The sequence below is a fragment of the Sinohyriopsis cumingii genome, chromosome 1 (genome assembly GCF_028554795.1).
Source record: "Sinohyriopsis cumingii isolate HCF-2022 chromosome 1, ASM2855479v2, whole genome shotgun sequence".
Lineage (NCBI taxonomy): Eukaryota > Metazoa > Mollusca > Bivalvia > Unionida > Unionidae > Sinohyriopsis > Sinohyriopsis cumingii.
In genome coordinates this window covers 70401862-70426221 of record NC_142961.1, presented here as the reverse complement: position 1 = coordinate 70426221, position 24360 = coordinate 70401862, and the positions used below count along the sequence as shown (strand labels likewise).

Here is a 24360-nt window from a genome sequence, read left to right as displayed (position 1 = left end):
TTCAAATAAAAATTGTGGAAGTCACCAAGATTTTGAGAACCAAACGCAGACCAGACATTGTACTTGTGTGTATAGTCAGCCATAATCAGTGGCAACTGAGTTTTAGAAAACATTTCCAGAAGCTTTCCATCATCAGCACAGCGGTATCAACACGTGATTATAAAGGGATCATGGCCTTCCAAGGTTGTTGATGTGTTATTCAAGCTCAAACTGAGAAACTGCAGTGAGTCAATGAACTGCAGCTGATCCAGCTGAAATGTTGTTTATTTTTCCTTGTTGTTGGGGATTGCACTTATTGCCACATGTGATGTTGTGATTTTCTGTTTTGATGAAGTGGCTGTCATACCTGCACATGTTAAGAAGCACTGCTGGAATTCTTGTTTTGCCAGGTTAAATTTATAGATGCAGGTTGCATGCATGTGTGTAGCTCCTCTGTAGACACTAATGATGTGACAGGGATCATGAATGTTTTGATTGGTTTTAAAGGGACCATCACAGGTACAACAATGAGCCACTGGAAAACTTGCTGATGTCACCATCAGTCATAATCATATCCATGGGCAAGATAAGTTGTTGCTGGATCCACTTCACAGTAACTTCTATTGATCTGATAAATATTTCTGGGCCATCTATGTTGCTCAACAATAATAGATCGTTGTTAATCCGTCTGCGTGGAATTTTGTTCATGCGTGTGGAAATAATCAAATCAGCTGAAGGTCACTGTTCCATTTGAGCATAGAAATGGAAATGTCAGTGTCGAGTCAATAAAACTTGTTGACATCATAATTTGTACAGGAAATTCTATATTATCAAACTTGAAGTCACCCAGGTGTTGTCAGTATTTTCAAGACTGAACTGTATTTTCATCTGAAGGACTAGATCACCCATTCAAAACACTGGCTATCAATGTTTTTCACACTTATCAATGCCTACAGTGGAATACAACATATAACTCAGCCCACAAAAGAGTAACCTTTTTGCAAACTTTGGTGCATCTGGAAAGGGTCCATCCTGGGCCCACTTAGGTATAGTTGTTAAATTTCCAAAAGATTGATGCAAAACTTTAATTTTTTTTATTTTTGATGGTCTTGGTATCTTTGTTGCTCACTGAAACCACACATGCTTTGGGGCCTTCCATTGTTACGAGTCTATGCTCTTAAAATAAGTAACAGAAAAGAGTGAAAGACAACAAGCTTTATAATGTTAACAAATATAATTTATTTACTTAGAATTGAAAGTGAAAATGAGAAAAAAGAACTTACGGTATTGCAAATTAAATCCCAAAATAATCCAATAATTACGGACACAAGTCCTAGTAATTTAAAATCCTGAATAAAACCCAGTACAAGTCCTGAAGAAATCCAAAAACTGAAGGCGATGACATGTCTGTTATAGCTTATAGAGTGTTGATGTGTCAACAGTCTTTTGTTGAATCAGTAATATAATTCCAGGTTTGAATTCAGTATAAATTCCAGTGAATATCTTTATCCAAGAATTTTATCAGAGCACTTTGTATTTCCAGAGAAAATAATCAATTGAATCCAGTAATTTCAAGAAAATAAAATTTAGCCCATCTGGTCACGACATAATACAAATTGAAAGTGCTAGATATTAAGGCATGAATGATCAGGTCTTCACAATCACAAGATTATATAGTTTTCTACATAACCTCGGGTCACAATTAACATTTTCTAAAAAATAACATTACCTAATGAAAAATAACCCTCTAGAATGATCCATATGTTTACAGAACAATAACCTTGATTATGTATAATTCACTTAGGAAATTCCAACACTTTGACCTAAATAAACAGATTTACCTTTTATATTAATAATGATCCCAATATTAAGCACATATACAAAGAGAATAATTGAGCTATTTATTAGGTGTTTAGAATGAATAAAATAAAAAAGTCAATCAGGTCAAGCAGATATGAACTCCATTTTAGACAAGGTCAAGTCCAGCATACAATGTTACATTACAATAGCATGTAATGAAATAAAAAAATCTAAAACTAAGAAGCAAACAATTAAATTAAATATACATAACACCAGTGTTAGTTTATAATTCTCAGTGGTAATACTCTTTTTCATGAAAGGGAATACTTTGTAAGATCCAGATAACATCGACTTTGACTTTTTCAGTCACTGAAGATTTGATCCGTAAGCGAGCAGAACACAATAATTGTGAAATCTCAACATTAGAAGAAGTCTCACTTCATCAACAAGACATTGAAAGGTTTGGAAATAAATAATTCATATTTAGTCTTTTTGCTTTGATTTTATTGCAAATTCTTACAATTTACATGATGAGAAATGTCAAAGAAAACCATCTTGTACATGTCTATTAATCAATGCATGTGCACTCACTGGTATCCTACCTATGATTTTACATATTGCTGACCATTCACAGTAATTTTATCATCAAGAATGCCCGCATGCTGACTTGACCTATTAGGCCATTCTTCTGATTTGACTTTTATCAGACTTGGCATATTGGCCTGTAAAATCAAGATCTCACATCAGATTTGTTACCATATACACTCATAAGTTGAGTCCAGTTGCAAACTGCACAAACCCAGATCTGCCATTGCATAATGCAAAAGTAGATCTGGGTCTGTGCATTTTGTTATAAGTAATCAGTAACACAAACCAAATAGACCCTATCTGCAGGCACATTATGCTATGGCAGATCAGGATCTTTGTTGTTTGCAGTTTGATTCAATTTATATAGTATACAGAGTACCATTCTTTAGGGGGCCCTGAGTGGCCAAGTGGTCTAAAGTGCTCTCCGTTACCGATCACTGCCATCTCACCTCTGTCTGCGTTGGTTCAAGTCTCTGATTCGGCCAATGTGGGTATGTGAGAAAGCTTGCCAGTAGCTTCTCGAGGTTCGGTGGTTCTTTCTGGGGATTTCCCGGGTTCTTCCTCCACCATTAATACTGGCCACCATGGATGTTGATGATATACAAATCATGATCACAAATCAAGCTACAAGGTCACAAATCAATATAGCCTATCATGTGTTGAAAAATGGCGTTAAACCCTACAACAACAACAACAACAACAACCATTCTTTAGACTGTATTTCTGATCCACTTTTGAATAAACTTGGCAGATAGATTTATGTCATCAGGATTTAGATGGGTATAGTTATGTGCAAAATCCATGCATATTAATGAGGTGATCTTGCATCTGATTGGCTGAGCTTGTCAACTCTTTAACAACTGATCATATTTTAATCATCTATAAATACAATGACTTTTATTATGTACAAAATCCATGCACATTAATGAGATGATCTTGCATCTGATTGGCTGAGCTTGTCAGCTCTTTAACAACTGATTGTATTTTAATTATCAATATATACAATTACTTTTATTATGTACAAAATCCATGCATATTAATGAGGTGATCTTGCATCTGATTGGCAGAGCTTGTCAACTCTTTAACAACTGATCATATTTTAATCATCAAGATATTCAATGACTTTTATATTGTACAAGATCTATTGATATTAACAAGGTAATCTTGCTTCAGATTGTCTTAGCATTGTGCTGCTTGTAAGATATTGTGTCCTGACCATTGTCCTGATGGTTATGAGTTTTATTTATGAGCAAGATCTGTGAATATTTATGCTGTGACTTTGCATCTGATTGGCTGAGTTTATTAACAATTCTAGAAACTGTATTTAGTATGGGATTTGTGATCATGATTTGTATATCATCAACATCCCTGTTGATTATAATTACCACATATTATTAATGATGGGATCTTACATTAGAGTGACTTAATTAACCTGGTCATCATTCTTGCAACTTTATTTAGTATTAGAGTTTTATAAAATTTATCAAATAGTCTTTTATTAAGTTGTTGGATGAATTTAATTATAAGCAAAATCTATGGATATTTATAATGAAAGCTTGTATATGATTGATTGTTTTTATATCCACTCTGGAGACGATATATCAGATAGATTTCGCTTTAACTTGGTTAGTAAGTTTATATCATTATTATCTATACTAAGTTAGATCTGCACACATTATTAATGAGATAATCTTGCATCTTATTGGCTGAACTTGTTACCTCTAGATCTATAGATTAAATTTTGAATTTTACACAGACATTTTCCAACCAATAAGAAGGTTGAATTGGTATGTTTTAGTTATGTTAATGGATTATCTGAGTTCGGTGCATAATTTCATTCTACTGTGACCAATCAAAGCTAAGTAATAGTTATATCGTTTTGTTTTTTTTTACCTCATCTTAGAAATTGTTTATTGGGATCCAAATTTATGGGCAGGAACTCTGCAAAGCTAGGACCAAATATCATAAAACTTTACTCCAAATTTTACACAGACTTTTTCTGAAAATTAGAAGGTAGTGTTTGTTTATTTAAGGTTATATTAATGGATTATCTGAGCTCCTGGCATGATTTGATTCTATGGTAACCTTTCAGATGTCTGTAACATCTCTTTTTGAGGTATTGTTTGCTCCTATTTGAACTTTTATGTGTTCATTTTAAAATCTTTGCTAGTTTCTACTATTAATATTAGAAATAAATCAGCTGTTTAGAATGATTTTTTAAACTGAATTAAATTTTTCAGGATTGAATATATAGACAAGTGGTGCAGAGACCTGAAGATACTTTACCTGCAGAGTAATCTTATACCAAAGATAGGTAATGTGAAAATGAATACAATTTTGAGAGAAAGATCTTTCCAAGCAATGATATGGCAGCAAGTCCATTATTATCACCAATCGTTGCATGAATAAAATAGAACACATATATTTGATATCAGGCCCACCTGGGGCTTTTGTTCAAAGTATATCATTTGTAATAGTACATCTTCTTAGGTGAATTCTCCACCTCCCCCTCTCTCTCTTTTACTTTTTGGTTAATATTGTTGTTAATATTAGGTACACTGGATTTAATTCCACTGAGGACATAATCCTTAAAATTTCAGTATACATATGCATCTGCCTGCCTTTTTGTGTTTTCTCAGACTTGATCAAGAGCAAATGTGCTCAGCAGCAGTAGACACTTTTTTTTGAAATCCAGGTTTGCATTATTTGTAGCTTCATGGTTGCATTTGTCATTTGATTTTTTAAAGAAGTAAAACACCCAGCTGGTCCACTGAATCATGCAATTCCTTCTTATGTATATTTCAATTTTGTATATTTCAGAAAATGTTGGGCGTTTGAAGAAGCTTGAATATCTGAATTTGGCCCTAAACAACATAGAAAGAGTAGAAAACTTGGAAGGTGAGGAAAAACAAGTTAACCAAGTCTTTTGTATGAGAAATATAAGCATTGCACGGATAGCATTTCTTTGCAAATCCCTTAGGAAATTCAACCTTATAAATGACACTTAACTTATTCAGATTTTTGGATTGCTTTGCCATATGACTCTGCATGCAGTGTGTTGTTGATCACACGTCAAATATGCTAATTTTTAACTTCTTTTTGAAAAACAAATCTCAACCAAATTTCACACAGTACATCTTGACATGTAGAGCTTTCAAATTTATACAAATGATTTTTATCTACCTTCACCTTTGGCCACCTTAATAAAAGCAGGAAAACCATCAAATGACTTTCAACCTATATTGAACAGACTTTGATGAAATCTGACAGCATCCTGGCTCCAGGGCCATGAATTTGTCAATGTCCACAGTTGCTAAAACTATAAATGCCTTTAAATGACATTTCTTACAAATTGTTGTACATAATTTGATCAGATTTCACAGAAAACACACTGGCAGGACAAAATGATTAAATTAATAATTTCAGGCAGCATAAAACAATCAACATTTCTTTGATACTGTTGGCAGGGTTGGTTGGCTTGAGTGTTTCAAGTTTGTCTACACATGTGATCAGAAGTAATTCGGAAAGGATTAAAGAGATTGATTGATTATGGTTTGATTACTAAAGCACATAAAACAGAGGCAGTATGGCTTCAGTGTTTAAAGTTTATCATGATGTCTAACTGGATTATCATCATAAGCTAAAATACCAAGTGAAATGGCACACAAATTTCAGTGATGGATGGAAACAAGAATTTCAGTGGATGGAATCAAGTTCATAGGACATGATTATACATTCTACCCTTCTCTTAAACTTGGTTTTAAAATCTGTATATTAAATGTGACAAGAAATACGCCATTAATGAAGTCCATGTTTGTGGAATCAGCATCAAATATCACAAAGCACATGACAAAAAAGGACTTATCAAAATCCTTTAACTGAACAATTGCCAGGGTTGTAATATAGACATTACATGTTAATCATGTGCTTTTCAAGAACCAGGTATATTGGTTTTATGTGTGTCAACACATATCATACTTTCAGAACAAACTATATGCAGGCTTGCCCTAGTTGAAAGAAAAAACAGATACTAGCAACAACAACTAACTTAATTAGCTTTCTCTGATGACTAAACAATTAAACTTTACCATTTGACTTGACTTGAAATACCTTTCAATTAAGTGTTTTGTATTTATTAGTTAGAAAAGACTAGTTGTTGTCAGTGAATAATTAATTCTTAAGATTTGGATTGCATCTGACCACTATATATTTGGTTTGCATCCCACCACTGTATATTTGGTTTGCATCCCACCACTATATATTTAGTTGATACTTGTGATCTTGGACTCCCATAATATGAGACTTGCAAAGAGATCTGCATAGACCCATACATTGACCAATGGAATATACGTCATTTTGTTGATTCTTTTTTTACATTAGTTGTCAGTTTCAATTATATGTACTCTTTTTTTAATGATGAAAGGTTAATACATTTCATGATGAATGGTTAATACTTTTAATAATGAATGGTTAATACTTTTAATGATGAAAGGTTAATACTTTGAAGGTTGATACTTTTAATGATGAAAGGTTAATACTTTGAAGGTTAATACTTTTAATGATAAAAGGTTAATACTTTGAAGGTTAATACTTTTAATGATAAAAAGTTAATACTTTTAATGATAAAAGGTTAATACTTTTAATGATGAAAGGTTAATACTTTTAATGATGAAAGGTTAATACTTTGAATGATGAAAGGTTAATACTTTCAGGTTGTGAGTCTTTAAAAAAGCTGGATCTGACTGTAAACTTTATTGGGGAATTGACCAGCATAGAATGTCTCAGGGATTTATATCATCTTCAAGAAATGTAAGTCTTGCATTGCATTAACAGACACCAAAACATAGCAAGGGTAACACTGGACTCCAAACATCCAGTCAGGTGATTTCTTCCTCATGTCTAAATAGGGCATTGAGATGGGAAAATATGGAGAAGGGGTCTATAAGCTAGAAGAAAAAGTTTGTGAAGGCAAAATTTGAAAATAAGTTCTGTCTCTACAAATTAAATAATATTAAAGCACACAAAATATTCATTATACTTAAGAAAATATTGAAAAATGTATATACTGAATTTGACAAAATTTCTGTTTAACTTTATAAATAGCTTTAGACAGTAAGCTCAAACATTGGTAGTTGTTCCCACAAATAGGTGAACATTACTTGTTGATAGCCGATTATCACCCATGGTGAAAGTATTGAATACATTCTTTACTCTCTTCCTAGTTCTTAGTTTGATAGCTTTTATAGTGATTGCATTGTTTTATTTTGAGGTTGAAAAAGCTTGGAACTAATTCACTTTGAAGTATATCATATTGATATGGTTGGTGATACAATTTTAACTGCATGTATATTGGATGGCAACAGTAGCTTCTAACTTTCACTAAAGTTTATTTAAAAGCATTTTTCTGCTCATTGTAAGATAAGTTATACAACTAAAAACTATGCAAGAATATCAGTGGCACCTGGTTCAGTATTGGGGACAGGTGCTAAGTATGCAGGAGTAAAGTTAAATTTACTTTTATGGGATGCTGAGGCAAAATTTCACAGCAAAGAGTGACTATTTTACCCATATTACCCCTGGTAAGACCCTTGTATAAGTAGAACTTTAAGCAAGAGGCATTACAATTATATGTTTGATATTTTTTTTAATTATTTAGCATACATCACATAAATATGGCAATGTGGGCTAGAATTTTCCATAATTCTTGAACAGGCCTTAATTTCCTGTGATAAGCACAGCGGCACTATAGTGATGATTTTGTGTTGTAATTATAGGAGTGGGCCAGTGATCAGATATAGCTGTCATTAGTCATAATTTGCCCTACATTTGTAAATTGGGTAGTGAACTTATCATTGATAAAATATGGTAATATATACGAACAATTTAATTTTAGTATCTGCATTTTCTTCTGAATATTATTAGGGCAGTTCCAGTAATGTATACTTGTGACACAGGGAAGACACTTTGAATGTGGAGTAGGCACCCATAGATGTGATTTAGAATTTTGTATTGTTTTCATATAAACTTTTTGAGTAATCAAATAATATTGGCATTCATTCTTAAAGAGTGCCTTCCTGTGTATCAAGAGTGTTTACAAGGAACTGCCCAAAGTCACAATATCATGTCATTTTGTATTTTCTATTTAAATAACAAATTTTGTATGTACATTGCTTTTACTGTTATTTGTATAGGTACCTTACAGGGAATCCTTGCTCAGAGTATGATGGATACAGAGAATATGTCATAGCTACACTACAACAGCTAAGGGTATGCAGAATATTATTAACACTATTTCTGTATAATAATCTTTTGACACCAGGTATTATGTTCTTACTATTGTCAAGGGAATATTAAAATGGTGTCAGACGATCCATCTTTCTGTCCACATGCCCTTACAAGTACTGTTGCCATTACTTATTATCAGATTTAAAACATTTGTTGTGATTCTTCATCGCAACAGTATGTTGGATTACTTTGATGAAGAACATATTTGGTGCATATTTCTTATAGTTATGGCCCTTTGATCACCTTAGCATAGGAACTGCTAATGTACAACTCTTTGAACAATCTTGCTTCACGTTGATATCTATAGATTTCATTCAGATTTGTTATGAAGCTTCATCTCAACAAGAGGACTGATGCCTTTGATAATGAGCACATTCTACATGTATTCTTTTGAGTTATGGCCCTTGATCATCTTAGAATTGGTAATGACAGTTCAGAACTTTCTGAATACTCTAGCTAGCACATTTATTTTGAAATTACAACTACTGGGAAACTGGCTGCCACTTTTAATCACAGCAATGATAAGCATGTTCTGCTCATATTTCTTAGAGTTATGACCCTTGATTCTTGAATCGTATGTAATTTAAATTCACAGCCATTCACTCTAAGAAATATGAGCAGAACATGCTTATCATTGCTATGATAAAACATGGCAGCCAGTTTACTAGTAGTTGTTTATATTTCAACAAAATTTTCAGACAAGTATAATTTCAGCAACCATTTTGAGAAGTATTTTTTAGGGGTATAACCCTTGACAGTCTACTCTGAATCATAGTAAATTTGTAATTATGAATTTTATGGACTGGTTGAAAAACTCTCTAGTTTTGGTTACTCTATCTTGTGTATTTGTCATTTGAAAAAAATTATTTAAAAAAGATATTGAGCGACAATGTATATTTCTCTATAAGAATTATACTGAAATTCAGTTCCAAACATTGTCAAGCAAACTTGATAAATTCCTACAGTAGTAATTAAATTGCTTTAAGTGTACCTTGCTAAAAGGGAATCTACTTTGGTCACTGATTTCCTATCTAGCAATGATATACCTAGCTACAAGTGATCTACTTTGGTCCCTGCTTTCCTATATATCCATGGTATACCTTGCTATGAGTTGAGTTACATTTGTCCTTGATTTCCTATCTAGCCATGGTGTACCATTCTATGAGTGATCTACTTTGGTCCCTGCTTTCCTATCTAGCCATGGTGTACCTAGCTATAGGTGATCTACTTTGGTCCCTGTTTTCCTATATATCCATGGTGTACCTTGCTATGAGGTGAGCTACATTTGTCCTTGATTTCCTATCTAGCCATGGTGTACCTTTTTATGAGTGATCTACTTTGGTCCCTGCTTTCCTATCTAGCCATGATGTACCTAGCTACAATGATCTACTTTGGTCCCTGCTTTCCTATATATCCATGGTATACCTTGCTATGAGTTGAGTTACATTTGTCCTTGATTTCCTATCTAGCCATGGTGTACCATTCTATGAGTGATCTACTTTGGTCCCTGCTTTCCTATCTAGCCATGGTGTACCTAGCTATAGGTGATCTACTTTGGTCCCTGTTTTCCTATATATCCATGGTGTACCTTGCTATGAGGTGAGCTACATTGGTCCTTGATTTCCTATCTAGCCATGGTGTACCTTTCTATGAGTGATCTACTTTGATCCCTGCTTTCCTATATATCTATGGTGTACCTTTCTGTGAGTGATCTACTTTGGTCCCTGCTTTCCTATCTAGCCATGGTGTACCTAGCTATGAGTGATCTACTTTGGTCCCTGCTTTCCTATATATCCATGGTGTACCTTGCTATGAGTGATCTACTTTGGTCCCTGCTTTCCTACATATCCATGGTGTACCTTGCTATGAGGTGATCTGCATTGGTCCCTGCTTTCCTATCCAGCCATGGTGTACTTTTCTATGAGTGATCTACTTTGGTCCCTGGTTTCCCATCTAGTCATAGTGCACATTGCTATGTTGTGCTTCATTATTATTTTTAACAGTGTCAATGCTATTGCAATTTATTTAAGAAAAATCTGCAATACAGTGTTCTTTCTGATGAGCCAAATATTTTGATTTCACTTACATATCTCATACTTGATGTATTTGTACCTGTAATCAGTAATTGCATGCTTCCTTAACTGACTAGTGTTATAATGAGTTATTTGGATCACCAGACAACCATAACAACTTTCACATCTCCATAACAACCATTACAACTTCCACATCACCATAACAGCTTCCACATCTCTAAATGAATCCTAATAATATACGTAAATAATGATTTGGATTTTCCTCATTCAAATAATGACATGTCATATTATAATTGTACCTTGCAATAACATTGTTCAAGGGAGCATAAACATTTACTTGTTAATAGCATTGCTGCCTTTCATTGGGGTACACTTTAAGAATGACTGTAATAATCAGCGTGTTTCATGCATAACAACATAATGGATGGGCATCTTTTTATGTTTAATCACATTCTAATTGGCTATAATAAACCAAGAACTATAATTAGGTGAAATAAATGAAGCATAAATTTAAAATATAAAATTCACCCTCTATAATTAGAACCATGACCATACCTATGTTTTATCAGGGACTACATTATAATAAAGTGTGTTATAGTAAGGGCACAGTATCATGATATCATTATTAATTTCATATAGTGTCATGATATAATTATTTACTTTGATATAGTCTGAAGATATTATTATTTACTTTCATACAGTATCATGATACAATTATTTACTCTGATAAAGTAGCATACAGTACCATGATATCATTATTTACATTGATACAGTACTGATGTCATTATTTACTCTGATACAGTACCATGATATCTTTATTTACATCGATACAGTACCATGATATCATTATTTACTCTGATACAGTACCATGTCATTATTTACTTTGATACAATATTATGATATCATTATTTACTTTGATGCAGTATCATGATATCAGTATTTATTTTCATACAGCCTGATGATGTCAGTATTTACTTTGATACAATCTGATGATATCATTATTTAATTTGACACTCTGGACTGAAATCATTATTTACTTTGATACAGTATCATAATATCATTTTTTGAGACAGTATCATGATATTATTATTTAATTTGATACAGTTTCATGATATCAGTATTTACTTTGATACAGTATCATGGTATCAATATTTATTTTCATACAGTCTGATGATGTCAGTATTTACTGTGATATAATCTGATGATATCATTATTTAATTTGATACAGTATCATAATATCATTTGTTTTGCTACAGTATCATATTATTATTATTTAATTTGATACAGCATTATGATGTCATTATTTACTTTGATACAGTGTTATTGTAAGGGTACTGGTGGGTGTCCCGCTTAATTTGGTTTTTGTTTTCTAGAGGTTGACTGCCCTCGATGTTATTACCCGGTTCGAGTAAATATAAATATAAGTGGTGAAAACTTACAGGTGAAATAGAGATCTGATCAGATATTAATTGAACAAACCAACAAAAGCCCCCATACATGTAAACAAACAATTTAATCAATTACATAAAACAGCTGTGAGAATTCATTACATCAGGAATATACTCTGCTTTTAGAAACAAAACTTTCACCAAATTACAAAGGAAAAAAACACAAATAGATTTAAATAAAATAGCTGATCTGTTTACTGATAGATTTAGTTCATCATAGGATCGAGTGAACAATCGAAGTCAACACCTTGTATGATTGCATAACCTGTTCATCCAGTTCACTCCACTTCTACTGTTGCTGTTCAGACCCCTGGATCTCAGGATGATACTTTTCACAATGCGTCTCAGGATACTCTCAGAATACGTCTCAGAATTGATACATCGCAAAATTACATCACAGGATTGTACGTACCACTACACTTCTCTGTATACTTCTCAGTATACATCGCCAGATTGCGTCACAGGATTATACATCTCAGGAGCTATTTTCTCCCTTTTAAATAAATATAAATAGAGACAACCTAAATTTCCTGTTATTTATGATACAGGGGATTTTGCATTATCCCCCCCACCATTATCAGATCGGTGCTGAACAGATGCTAAGGCTATCAGTCGACTCCACATTTCCTATAATGACACAAGTTAGTCGAATGGCTAATTCATCACGCATTAACATCACACATTAACACACCACACAAGGCCTAGCAGTTCTGAGCCAGCCTCAATTTACAAGCGAAAAAATGAGATACATTTTATGAATTACTAAGTCATTTCAGTCAATACACATTTACTCTTAATTATACGTGAAATCTTCTAAATTCAGTGAATTCACATGGATTCTCATAATCATATTAAGCAATGTAATGCATTAAATTCTTAGAACCTAATTCTTATGCAAACAAGATGACAAATTCAAACAATTTATCAAACTTATCTAAAGGTTAATGTACGACGTCCTATGCATAAACTCAACACAGTTATACTTCATAAAGCAAATTATTATATGAATGTAGAAAAAAGATTCATGCAAATACAAGTAAATAAATTCAGCAAAGCATTATATATGGCATCAACAAATAAAAATGGAATTGTCATAACTACCTTTGCTTTCAATGTTCTCCCTCTATTTGCCAAATTAGTTCATCGGTTTCTTTTGACAACAGTCCCCTTTGGACAAGGTTTTTACGAGGGAATTTCTTGCAAATTCACCAAATTCTTCAGGTTTTTTCCTCTTGCAGGAAAAGCTTAGACTGATTAAAATTTTTGATGTGGCGATATTAAAACCTAGGAAATTTAGTGTGGGAACATGCCCTTTATTGATCGTAACCAATCAGAATCAAATATCTCTTCCGCCTTTTTCAGAGGCGCCAAAGTCAGGGTCAGCTTGACCTGGTAGTTTGAGTGACAGAGTTTCTGCAATCTTTCAATTGTGACGGTTTTACCATGAAGTCAAAGTTGACCGTGTCCATAATAGTCTATCTGGCTGCTGTGTAAACAAATGCTTAATTAGGAACAAAATTCTCCCTTGAAAAGACATTACCGATCATGGCAGTATGGCGATTTGATATGCGCCTGTCTCCATAAATCTAATTAAATGTTCTCTGGTCTCAGCTAATGTATTCTTCTTAGATCGCCAGAAATTTGCCCCATCACAATTATGATATCAGTATTTACTTTGATACATTATTATGACATCAGTATTTACTTTGGTACAGTATTATGATATCAGTATTTACTTTTATTCAGTAGCATAATATCATTTATTTTGATACGGTATCATGATATTATTATTTAATTTGATACAGTTTCATGATATCAGTATTTATTTTGATACATTATTATGATATCAGTATTTACTTTGACATAGTTTCATGATATCAGTATTTACTTTGGTACATTATTATGATACTGGTATTTACTTTGAAACGGTATTATGATATCAGTATTTACTTTGATACAGTATTATGATATTAGTATTTACTATGATACAGAATTGATAAATGCTATTTTTCCCCCTTACAGTACTTGGATGGCCAAGAAGTTGAAAAGTCTGAAAGAATAAAGGCATTACAGGTTGGTTGCATTTTACTTCAAGTCATATTTCAACAAAGATTTAAACAAAAAGAGCTGAATTTAAAAAAGAGCATTCTCGTATGCTTCCAATATAAAAACATATTTAAACTATGATTATTGATATGCCCTAATTTCAGTTAGATCTGCCATCAGTTATAAAGAAGTTACTTTTGTAATTGTATTAATATTATTTACTTTTTATTAGATAACATTGTTTTCTTGACTAAACTTGAATAGCTTGCTGATTAAGTACTGATTTGCATGCCATTCATTTTATCTTTGAAGAGAAATAATAACTTTGCTGATTCCATTCTTTTTTTTGTGTCTGTCCGTTAGACTTAAGTGTCTGATCTTTATCTGAAGAAAATGGAACTTACATAAAACCAGTGAATTAAATAAAAATTGGATCTATACAATTTTTGTATCAAATTGCACTTATATATGACATTGTTATAATGAAACATTCTCAGCTTGTCCATACAATCTCAGTAAATATTCTTAATATGACATATAAGGTTTATGTTAGGATCTCTGATTTACTAGATTTTAATGCAAATTTATGCATCATGTTTTGATGGTATGGGCAATATAAAAGATAAAGATTTATTGAAGCTTCTTCTTCTTTTAAGAAAATCCACAAACTTATCGATTTGACTTTTGTATGTTATTGTTCTCATAGACCCTATTAATTAAATCATTGCAGAATTATGGCATTGTCCGACCCAGAATCATACAGCAGCAGGTAGCATATAGGAAAAAAAGGGTATATGTTCAAAGATTTTAAATATTTCTTTTCCTTCAACTTATGTGTCCATGGTGCCAAGTTCTTCTTTCTCACTATTCAGATATTATAAGTCTCCAACAGCAATCCTCAGATGAGTTGGAAATTTTTTCAAGTAATGAGTCTTCTAATTGAAAACAAGCTATATGCCCATTAAGAAAGTCAAATAGTTTATATTACCTTGAAAACAAACCCTATTCCCATTAAGAGAGTCAGATGGTTTATATTACCTTGAAAACAAACTTTATGGCCATTTAGAAAGTCAAATAGTTTATATTACCTTGAAAACAAGCCTTATGCCTGTTAAGAAAGTCAGATGGTTTATTTTACCTTGAAAACAAGCTGTATACCCATTAAGAAACTCAGATAGCTTATATTACCTTGAAAACTAGCCTTATGATATTATAAAGGTCAAATAATTTATATTACCTTGGAAACAAGCCTTATGTCATAAATATGTTATAGTTTATATTACCTTGAAAAGAAGCCTTATGCCATTAAAACAGTCAAATAATTTATATGACCTTGAAAACAAGCCTTGTGCCATAAATATAGTATATTACCTTGAAAACAAGACTTATGCCATTAAAAAAAGTCATAGTTTATATTACCTTGAAAACAATACTTATGTCATAAATATGTTATAGTTTATATTACCTTGAAAACAAGCCTTACACCATTAAAAAAGTAAAAAAATTTATATTACCTTGAAAAGAAGCCTTATGCCATTACAACAGGCAAATATTTTATATGACCTTGAAAACAAGCCTTATGTCATAAATATGTTATAGTTTATATTACCTTGAAAACAAGCCTTACACCATTAAAAAAGTCAAAAAATTTATATTACCTTGAAAAGAAGCCTTATGCCATTAAAACAGTCAAATATTTTATATGACCTTAAAAACAAACCTTATAGCATAAATACGTTTTAGTTTATATGACCTTGAAAACAAGCCTTATGCCATAAATATAGTATATTACCTTGAAAACAAGCCTTATGCCATTAAAATAGTCAAATAGTTTATGTTACCTTGAAAACAAGCCTTATGCCATTAAAAGAGTCAAATAGTTTATATTATCTTGAAAACAAGCCTTATGTCATAAATATGTTATAGTTTATGTTACCTTGAAAACAAGCCGTATGGCATGAATATGTTATAGTTTATATTACAGTGGAACCCCGCTATAACGCGCCCCGCCATAACGCGAATTCGGATATAACGCGGTCGTAGCATGGCTCCCGAAATTTTGTATATTCATTCACACATGGAGAAAAAAAATTTGGAGAAAAGTAAAAAAAACAAAACAAGAAATTAACTTCATTTTGGGCATGAGATTAGTTGTGACTTTTAAAATAATATGATCGTGGCATGGTTCCTGAAATTTGAAATTCATTTACGTGTATTTTTATAGGACCGTGAAAATATTTGTTTAACGTACGAGAAATAGTGTGTAAAATGTTTATTATAATTTGGTGGAAGAGTTCGCGTATGACTTTTAATAATAAACGATCGGAACTTAACAATTTATCCAGGTTCTTTAAGTGATTTTGGAGAAGTGATCATGTATGAATTCTAAAATAATACGATATATATAACGTACGAGAAATAGTGTGTACAACGCTTGGCTTCTGAAATTTATCAATTTGAACAGGTTGTGGTGAAGCTCCGTATTCTACTCTGGAAGAGAAAACTGGTTTCATTAGGTTTTTGAATTGTTAAGCCGAAGTAAACATTATCGGAAGTGTTACTTATTACGGATCCATGAGTAAAGCCAGTAAATCGTCTTTGTGATTGTCTTCCATGAATTCTGTATAGTCGTTGCTCAAACAATAGCCGACATGGGCTTCTTATTTAACTGCAATCACAGCCAAGCAGCAGACAAAGCTGTGGTTGATACAAGAGTCGCACAATTTAATAAACATCAAAGGACGAAAGCCGCCAACATGTATGCTGTGCTTGGCGGTGTGATCAAACAACAAACAGTTGAAAGTAAATAATATCCACTTTATTATCTGTAAATTAAAAGGGTATGAAATTGTACATCCGTTCAGCTTAATTTTGTTTTATATAAAAAGTGATTCGTAACCATTGCAGGCCTTCATTACTTAGTTATCGAGCTTTATCTGTGTACGTTGTTTGCTTATATAAAAAAATATTTTACAGTCGTTTTCTGCTAAAGAGAAACTGTATGCCCTAGATCAACTAAAGAAGGGCAAACAACAAACTCAGCTTGCCAGAGATCTAGGAATCAGCGAGTCCACTTTGCGAGGGTGGAAAACAGATGAAGGAAAGCTCCGTAGTCTACCCAACATTCTTGAAGAGGAAACTGGTTTACAGCGTAAAAGGGTTAAGTTAGCTAATGACAATGTCCTAGATTCAGCTTTGTACCAATGGTTTGTACAAGCTCGCTCAGAAGGTGTTCCAATTTCTGGCCCAATTCTGAAAGCCCAAGCAGAGAAATTTGATCGCCGTATCAATGGAGATGATTCCAAATTTAAGGCGAGTAATGGCTGGCTAGACAGATTCAAGAAAAGGCACGCTATCAGCCAAGTTCTTGTGTCTGGGGAAATCTGCTCCGCTGACAAAGAGGCTGCCAATTCCTACCTGATTGGGCTTAAAAAGTTGCTGGAGGACGGTTGCTACACAGCCAACCAAGTTTACAACTGCGATGAGACTGGTTTATGTTATAAAATGTTACCCGATCGCACCCTTGCAACCAAGACTGACAGTCACAAACGAGAAGGTTTCAAGAAGAGGAAGGACAGAGTGACTCTCTTATTTTGTGTTAACAAGTCTGGCAGCCACAAAGTCAGACCTCTGATGATTGGAAAATCGAAAGCTCCCAGATGTTTTCATCATGTAAATATGAAGGCACTTCCATTTCAGTACACTAACAGCAAGAATGCTTGGATGAATAGCTCCATATTTGACGACTGGTTTCACAAAACATTTGTTCCAGATGTTCGGGCTCATTTACGAAAACTCAAGCTGGAGGAAAAAGCTCTCCTCCTGCTGGATAATTGCCCTGCCCACCCCCCAGCGGAAAATCTTGTCAGCAGTGATGGCAAGATCAAAGTTTCGTACCTCCCGAAAAACACTACGTCAGAAATCCAGCCACTTGACCAAGGCATAATTTCCGTATTTAAACAAAATTATCGCCGTGAAATGATAAAGGGAATGGTAGCAGATAATAACGCATCCATCGACACATCATTGGCATTACTCAACTTAAAAGAAGTATGTCACCTTGGAGGTAAAGCCTGGGATGCTATCACTGCACGCTGCATTGAACGATGCTGGATAAAGGGTCTTGGGCCAGCTTTTACGCCCTCGACACAAAATGATAGTGACGATGAGCTTGAATTTACAGGATTCACTGAAGACGAGGTACGTTTAGCAGAAGAAGCACTCAAAAAATACGAGCACAGTCATCATGATATCCTTAACTGGTATTCAGTAGATGACATCTGCCCTATATACGAACACATATCAGATGACGAAATTGTTACAAATGTCAGCAGGAAGAATGAAGCTGCACAATCAGAACCTGAAACCAGTGACAATAATGATAATGATGACGATGGCACCCCAACTCCCCCACCAAAAGTGTCTGAAGCAGTAGTACATTTAGAAGCAAGTTTAAGGTGGCTGGAAACACAAGATGTTGACAGCATCAAAGTCCTTCAATTAAGAAACATTCTTGACTTTGCTAGAACCCAACAGTTCGCGGCAAAGAAGCAAACGTCATTGGCTATATTTTTCAAGAAATGATGAAATTTAAATTTGGAACCACACTGACTTTGCACTTTGCGCAACGATTAATTTAGCAGTTTTCACATGTTTCTTTTGATGTTCACAAAATCTGAAATAAAAGTTATTTGCATGCTGAAATCATGCGTTGATTGTTAATTATTCTTGCAGTTGTCGCATATGATAAAATTTTAGCGGTATGAAATTTGTACAGACACCGTATGTAGACCCGGGAATAGCTGCATGCAATGACCGTACGATATCAGACGGAAGTAAATGGTTTTAATATTTTGTTCATCCTATATTTTACACGACGAATTCAGACTATTACAAAATTATTGAATAATTTAAATCTGTACGATTTTCAATGAAATTACATCCATTATGGATGAACTGCATGCCACGATGGCACGGTAGCATACGGTGTTGATACACTTTTCATGATATAGCGATAGTCTGGTATTATCGGTCAATCTGTATTATCGTTCAAACAAATAAAAATTAGTAAATGTTTTTAATGCACAGTAATAACCTATAAATATATTAGCCATCGATTATTTTGAATATATCTTAATTAATGCATTCCAGTTAATATTCATCTGATGATAAGCCGACTTTTGATCATTGTACATGTATACACGTATATGTTCTCGGAAAAAAAGTTAAATATTGTAAAACCCCGCATTAACGCGACCCCGCTTTTAACGCGATCCGATTTTATGGACCCCGATCATCGCGTTATAGCGGGGTTCCACTGTATCTTGAAAACAAACCTTTTGTCATTAAAAAAGTCAAAAAATTTATATTACCTTGAAAAGAAACCTTATGCCATTAAAACAGTCAAATATTTTATATGACCTTGAAAACAAACCTTATGGCAGAAATATGTTTTAGTTTATATGACCTTGAAAACAAGCCTTATGCCATAAATATAGTATATTACCTTGAAAACAAGCCTTATGCCATTAAAACAGTCAAATATTTATTATGACCTTGAAAACAAACCTTTTGGCATAAATATGTTTTAGTTTATATGACCTTGAAAACAAGCCTTATGCCATAAATATAGTATATTACCTTGAAAACATTATGCCATTAAAAAAAAGTCAAATAGTTTATATTACCTTGAAAACAAGCCTTATGTCATAAATATGTTATAGTTTATATTACCTTGAAAACAAGCCTTATGCCATAAAAAAAGTCAAATAGTTTATATTACCTTGAAAACAAGCCTTATGGGGGCCCCGAGTGGCCGAGTGGTCTAAAGCGCTCTCTGTTACCGATCACTGCCATCTCACCTTTGTCTGCGTGGGTTCGAGTCTCGGATTCGGCCAATGTGGGTATGTGAGAAAGCTTGCCAGTAGCTTCTCGAGGGTCGGTGGTTCTTTCCGGGGATTTCCCGGGTTATTCCTCCACCATTAATACTGGCCGCCATGTATAGCCTATCATGTGCTGAAAAATGCGTTAAACCCTACAACAACAACAACAACAACAAGCCTTATGTCATAAATATGTTATAGTTTATATGACCTTGAAAACAAGCCTTATGTCATTAAAAAAAGTCAAATAGTTTATATTAGCTTGAAAACAAGCCTAATTCCATAAAAATGTTATAGTTTTTATTACCTAGAAAACAAGCCTTATGCCATAAAAAAGTCAAATAGTTTATATTACCTTGAAAACAAGCCTAATTCCATAAATATGTTATAGTTTATATTACCTTGAAAATAATCCTTATGCCATTAAAAGAGTCAAATAGTTTATATTACCTTGAAAATAAGCCTAATTCCATAAATATGTTATAGTTTATATTATCTTGCTTGAAACTTTCAGAAGCCATTTTTGTAAACACGCTTTTCTAATTACTCCAGGAAAAGCAGAAAGCTGAAGCAGAAATAAAAGCAAAACAAAAAATGGAAGAGACGAAAGAGATGAAACCTGGTTTTGATGGAAGATGGTACACAGATATAAACAATGGGTAGGAAAACTTACATAAACAGTTTGTCATATTTATACAGTAAAAAATAATTCCAATTGTGACCTAGTAATCAATCAAGGACAAAAATCTCAAAATTCAGATATTTTGGGTTGCAGTAGTAGTATTTATTTAGAAAAATCAGCATTTAATATGTAAAAAAATTCAATACATGATGTAAAACATGCAGTAAGCAATATATAAACAATGTAAAAGGTACATATAACATTTAAGGCAGTACATATTCAGTAAGGTACACATTTCATATGTAAGATAAGACGCACTGATTAAACCTAAGATTATTCGTATTGTCCTTATGGGGCTTATTTCCAGTAGGGTCCAATCTGAAGTGGGTAAATAGTTTACACTCAACATATAAGTAAATAAGCATCTTAGAAGAACAATTTCAACAGTGGTATAATTAAAAGATTACAAAACATAACAGCAACGTAAGAAATTCAGTGACAATGATATAAAAGTGGGAACAGGATTCACAATTCAGCCAAATGGAAACAAACTTGGAGTAGAAGTTAATGAGATGAAATAGTAATCACATCATTCTCTGAGTTAGAACAGGAGTCATTATGTTATTTGCTGTAAAGAACATTTTGTTGTATTTCTTGTAATGGCAGTTATCTGAAATCAATAATAGAGAAAATTCTTTTCTGCAATAATTGTAGCATATTTGGTAAGTGAGACATTACTATTGTTGTAAATCAATGTTCTTAATGTTATGAAGCAAGACAGTTATTACATTATAATGAAAAGTTTTACAGGTTATGTAGCAAGGTATGCCAGTCTTTTATTACATTATAATGAAAAGTTTTACAGGTTATGTAGCAAGGCATGCCAGTCTTTTATTACACTATAATAAAAAGTTTTACAGGTTATGTAGCAAGGCATACCAGTCTTGTATTACATTATGATAAAAGGTTTTACAGGTTATGTAACAAGACATTCTAATCTTGTATTACATTATAATAAATGGTTTTACAGGATACACTATTTACCAAGTATACTAGTTACTCTAGCTATTGCAAAATTAAAATTCTGTTTCTTGGTATTAAAATTGTGTTTCTCTGATTCCCAAAGGAAAATAATAAATATACAAAAATATGTTTGTATACACACTAACATAACCACAACAACGTAGATGTTAGATATAAAAATACACATAGTTTCTGTCTTTAAAATTCTGTGGACAGTGGAATATAGTCCTAACTTGACATAGTTTTGACTGTACTTATTATTTAAGTGGGGTGGAGTGAAGATGCTGCATGTGTCATCAGGGTTCAATTTTGCATTCACCATAGACTGGATGGTACAGTTGTTCAAACTTGACTGAAGATCTTGTTGAATTTTTTTCAGTATTAAAATGTAATCTTTCATCATCTGCATTGCTGTGAGGTTATGTCAGAAATACAGTGACCACACTAGATTGAATGGAATTAAGCACAACATTCATGCATTTTCCCCATGGATAATATTACTTAGGGGTCAAGCTAGACTTGAAGTATAGGAAAAAGTGACTTCTCCTTTTGGATAGAACAGGGAGAAGTGAGAGCAAAGCAAGGCACAAGGCACTCATGATATATATATATATATATATATATATATATATATATATATATATATATATATATATATATATATATATATATATATATATATATATGCACATGTGTAGTGGCTAAGTGGTCTAAAGTGATCACCATTACCAATCATTGTGATCTCACCTCTGTCTGGGTGGGTTTGAGTCTTGGGTTCGGCCAATGTGGGTATGTGAGAAAGCTTGCCAGTAGCATCTCGTGGGTCAGTGGTTCTTTCTGGGGTTTTCATGGTTCTTCCTCCACCATTTATACTGGCCACCATGTATAGCCTATCTCCATGTATAGCTTATCTTGTGCCGAAAAATGATGTTAATCTCTACAACAACAACAACTTCACAAGTATGTTGTTTTCATTCTCTTATTTGAATTATGCCATCTTTTTCCCAGTATCATATTTGCATCTAACATTGGTTTTAAGCAATGCTTTATTTTCAAGTAGTTCTATATATGTTATAAACACATTTGGTATATGTTTAAAAACTATCATATTCATATTGAGTGTATTTTGGCAGTATGACTTAAACAGAGAACAACAGAACCAACACAGCTTATATGCAAGTGCATCTATTTTTTGAAAGAGGGGTTTTCTTAATGTAATCACTCACTTTATAGTTTCATTACAACAGTCCATTCATAGGATTGCAAATATAAGGTTTTATTATTTGTCTACATACTTGGTGCAACATGAGGCATTGGTTAAATAGTGTTTGCTTCACTGTTTCTTTTTCTTTGTATTTTCACAAAAATGAGTGAACTTAGAATACAACCTTGACTGTACAGTGTCTTTTGAATTCCACAACATAGCATTGTCCCATATTTTTCTGACCTACATAATTGCACTTTAAGACTAAATCTTTAATAAAATAATATTTGTCTCTGCTTTCTATGAATTGTATATTTTCCTGAATATATTTGCACAGTGGTTTATGAAAAGCGACAATCTAATAAAGTGGTACTTACCAGACACAGCACTGTCCACCATTATTTCCCTATGACAGATTCCCTTATGGTTCCAAACTGATTTTTATCAAGAAAATATGTACACTCAGCTTTTAAATATTGATGTTACAGATTCTATTCTTAAAACACAAAATGCTGTTTACTATATGTACCATTCAATACTGAAGCTTTCATTACAGAAAACAATAAGATTTTATGTCGTTAATTGGGATTCTCAGTTGCATTTGTTTTCTTAGATTTTTATATTCAAGCCCTTAGTGTCACAAGTTACAGAAATTCAAACCGTCAGGGTCACAGGGTAAAGAAATTCAAACCCTCAGTGTCACAAGGTAAAGAAATTAAAATCCTCAGTGTCACAGGGTAAAGAAATTCAAACCCTCAGTGTGTCACAGGGTAAAGAAATTAAAACCCTCAGTTACACATGGAAAAATTATTTAAACACTCAGTATAACAGAATAAAGAAAATCTTTCTTAGATTTTGATACTCAAGCTCTTAGTTTTTGCAAGGTTTAGAAATTCAAACCTTCAGTGTCACAGGGTAAATAAATTTAAACCCTCAGTGTCACAGGGTAAAGAAAACCTTTCTTAAATTTTTTTATCAGGAGTGGACAGGAATCCCTGGAAGAAAAGAGCAGTTCATCTGAGGAAGCAGATATAAAAGCCAAGAAGATAGAAAAAGAAAAAGAAGACATTGAAAAGACAAATGAGTAAATTTTGTGTTGTTTTTCTCACTTTGCAATTAGTCTGAAAGAAATCTATCAGCAGAGGACAAATTACTTACTTTATTAGCCAATGTTCTTTTATCTCATATTTATTGTTTACTATATTTAAACTGGAAATGAAAGAGGGAGTAGAAATTCATGCAGTTATGTAGATAGTTTAAAAACAATGCAAATGCCAAAAATTCTATGCAACTAGTTTCACATTTAATGTATACTTCTTCAGGCACGAAATGTTTTGAAAGTAACGGATGACGTCTTTTATTTTAAAACAACAATTACATCATTACGTAACGTCATAAATGATATGCATCATCATAACAATTATATATGACAGGATGCAGTTATGTATAA

The 24360-nt window shown here is 33.0% G+C and overlaps 1 protein-coding gene across 1 annotated transcript in view; it reads left to right on the top strand.

The window, feature by feature from the left end:
• The window catches only part of LOC149807087 (dynein axonemal assembly factor 11-like), a 44064-nt gene that overhangs the window by 5742 nt on the left and 13962 nt on the right, over positions 1-24360 (top strand). The window contains exons 2-10 of the mRNA XM_089961749.1: positions 2146-2239; positions 4608-4681; positions 5188-5265; positions 7080-7176; positions 8559-8634; positions 14156-14206; positions 14910-14969; positions 20614-20720; positions 23890-23994. Of these exons, the coding sequence (XP_089817875.1) occupies positions 2146-2239; positions 4608-4681; positions 5188-5265; positions 7080-7176; positions 8559-8634; positions 14156-14206; positions 14910-14969; positions 20614-20720; positions 23890-23994 (742 nt within the window). The remainder of the gene's footprint in view (positions 1-2145; positions 2240-4607; positions 4682-5187; positions 5266-7079; positions 7177-8558; positions 8635-14155; positions 14207-14909; positions 14970-20613; positions 20721-23889; positions 23995-24360) is intronic.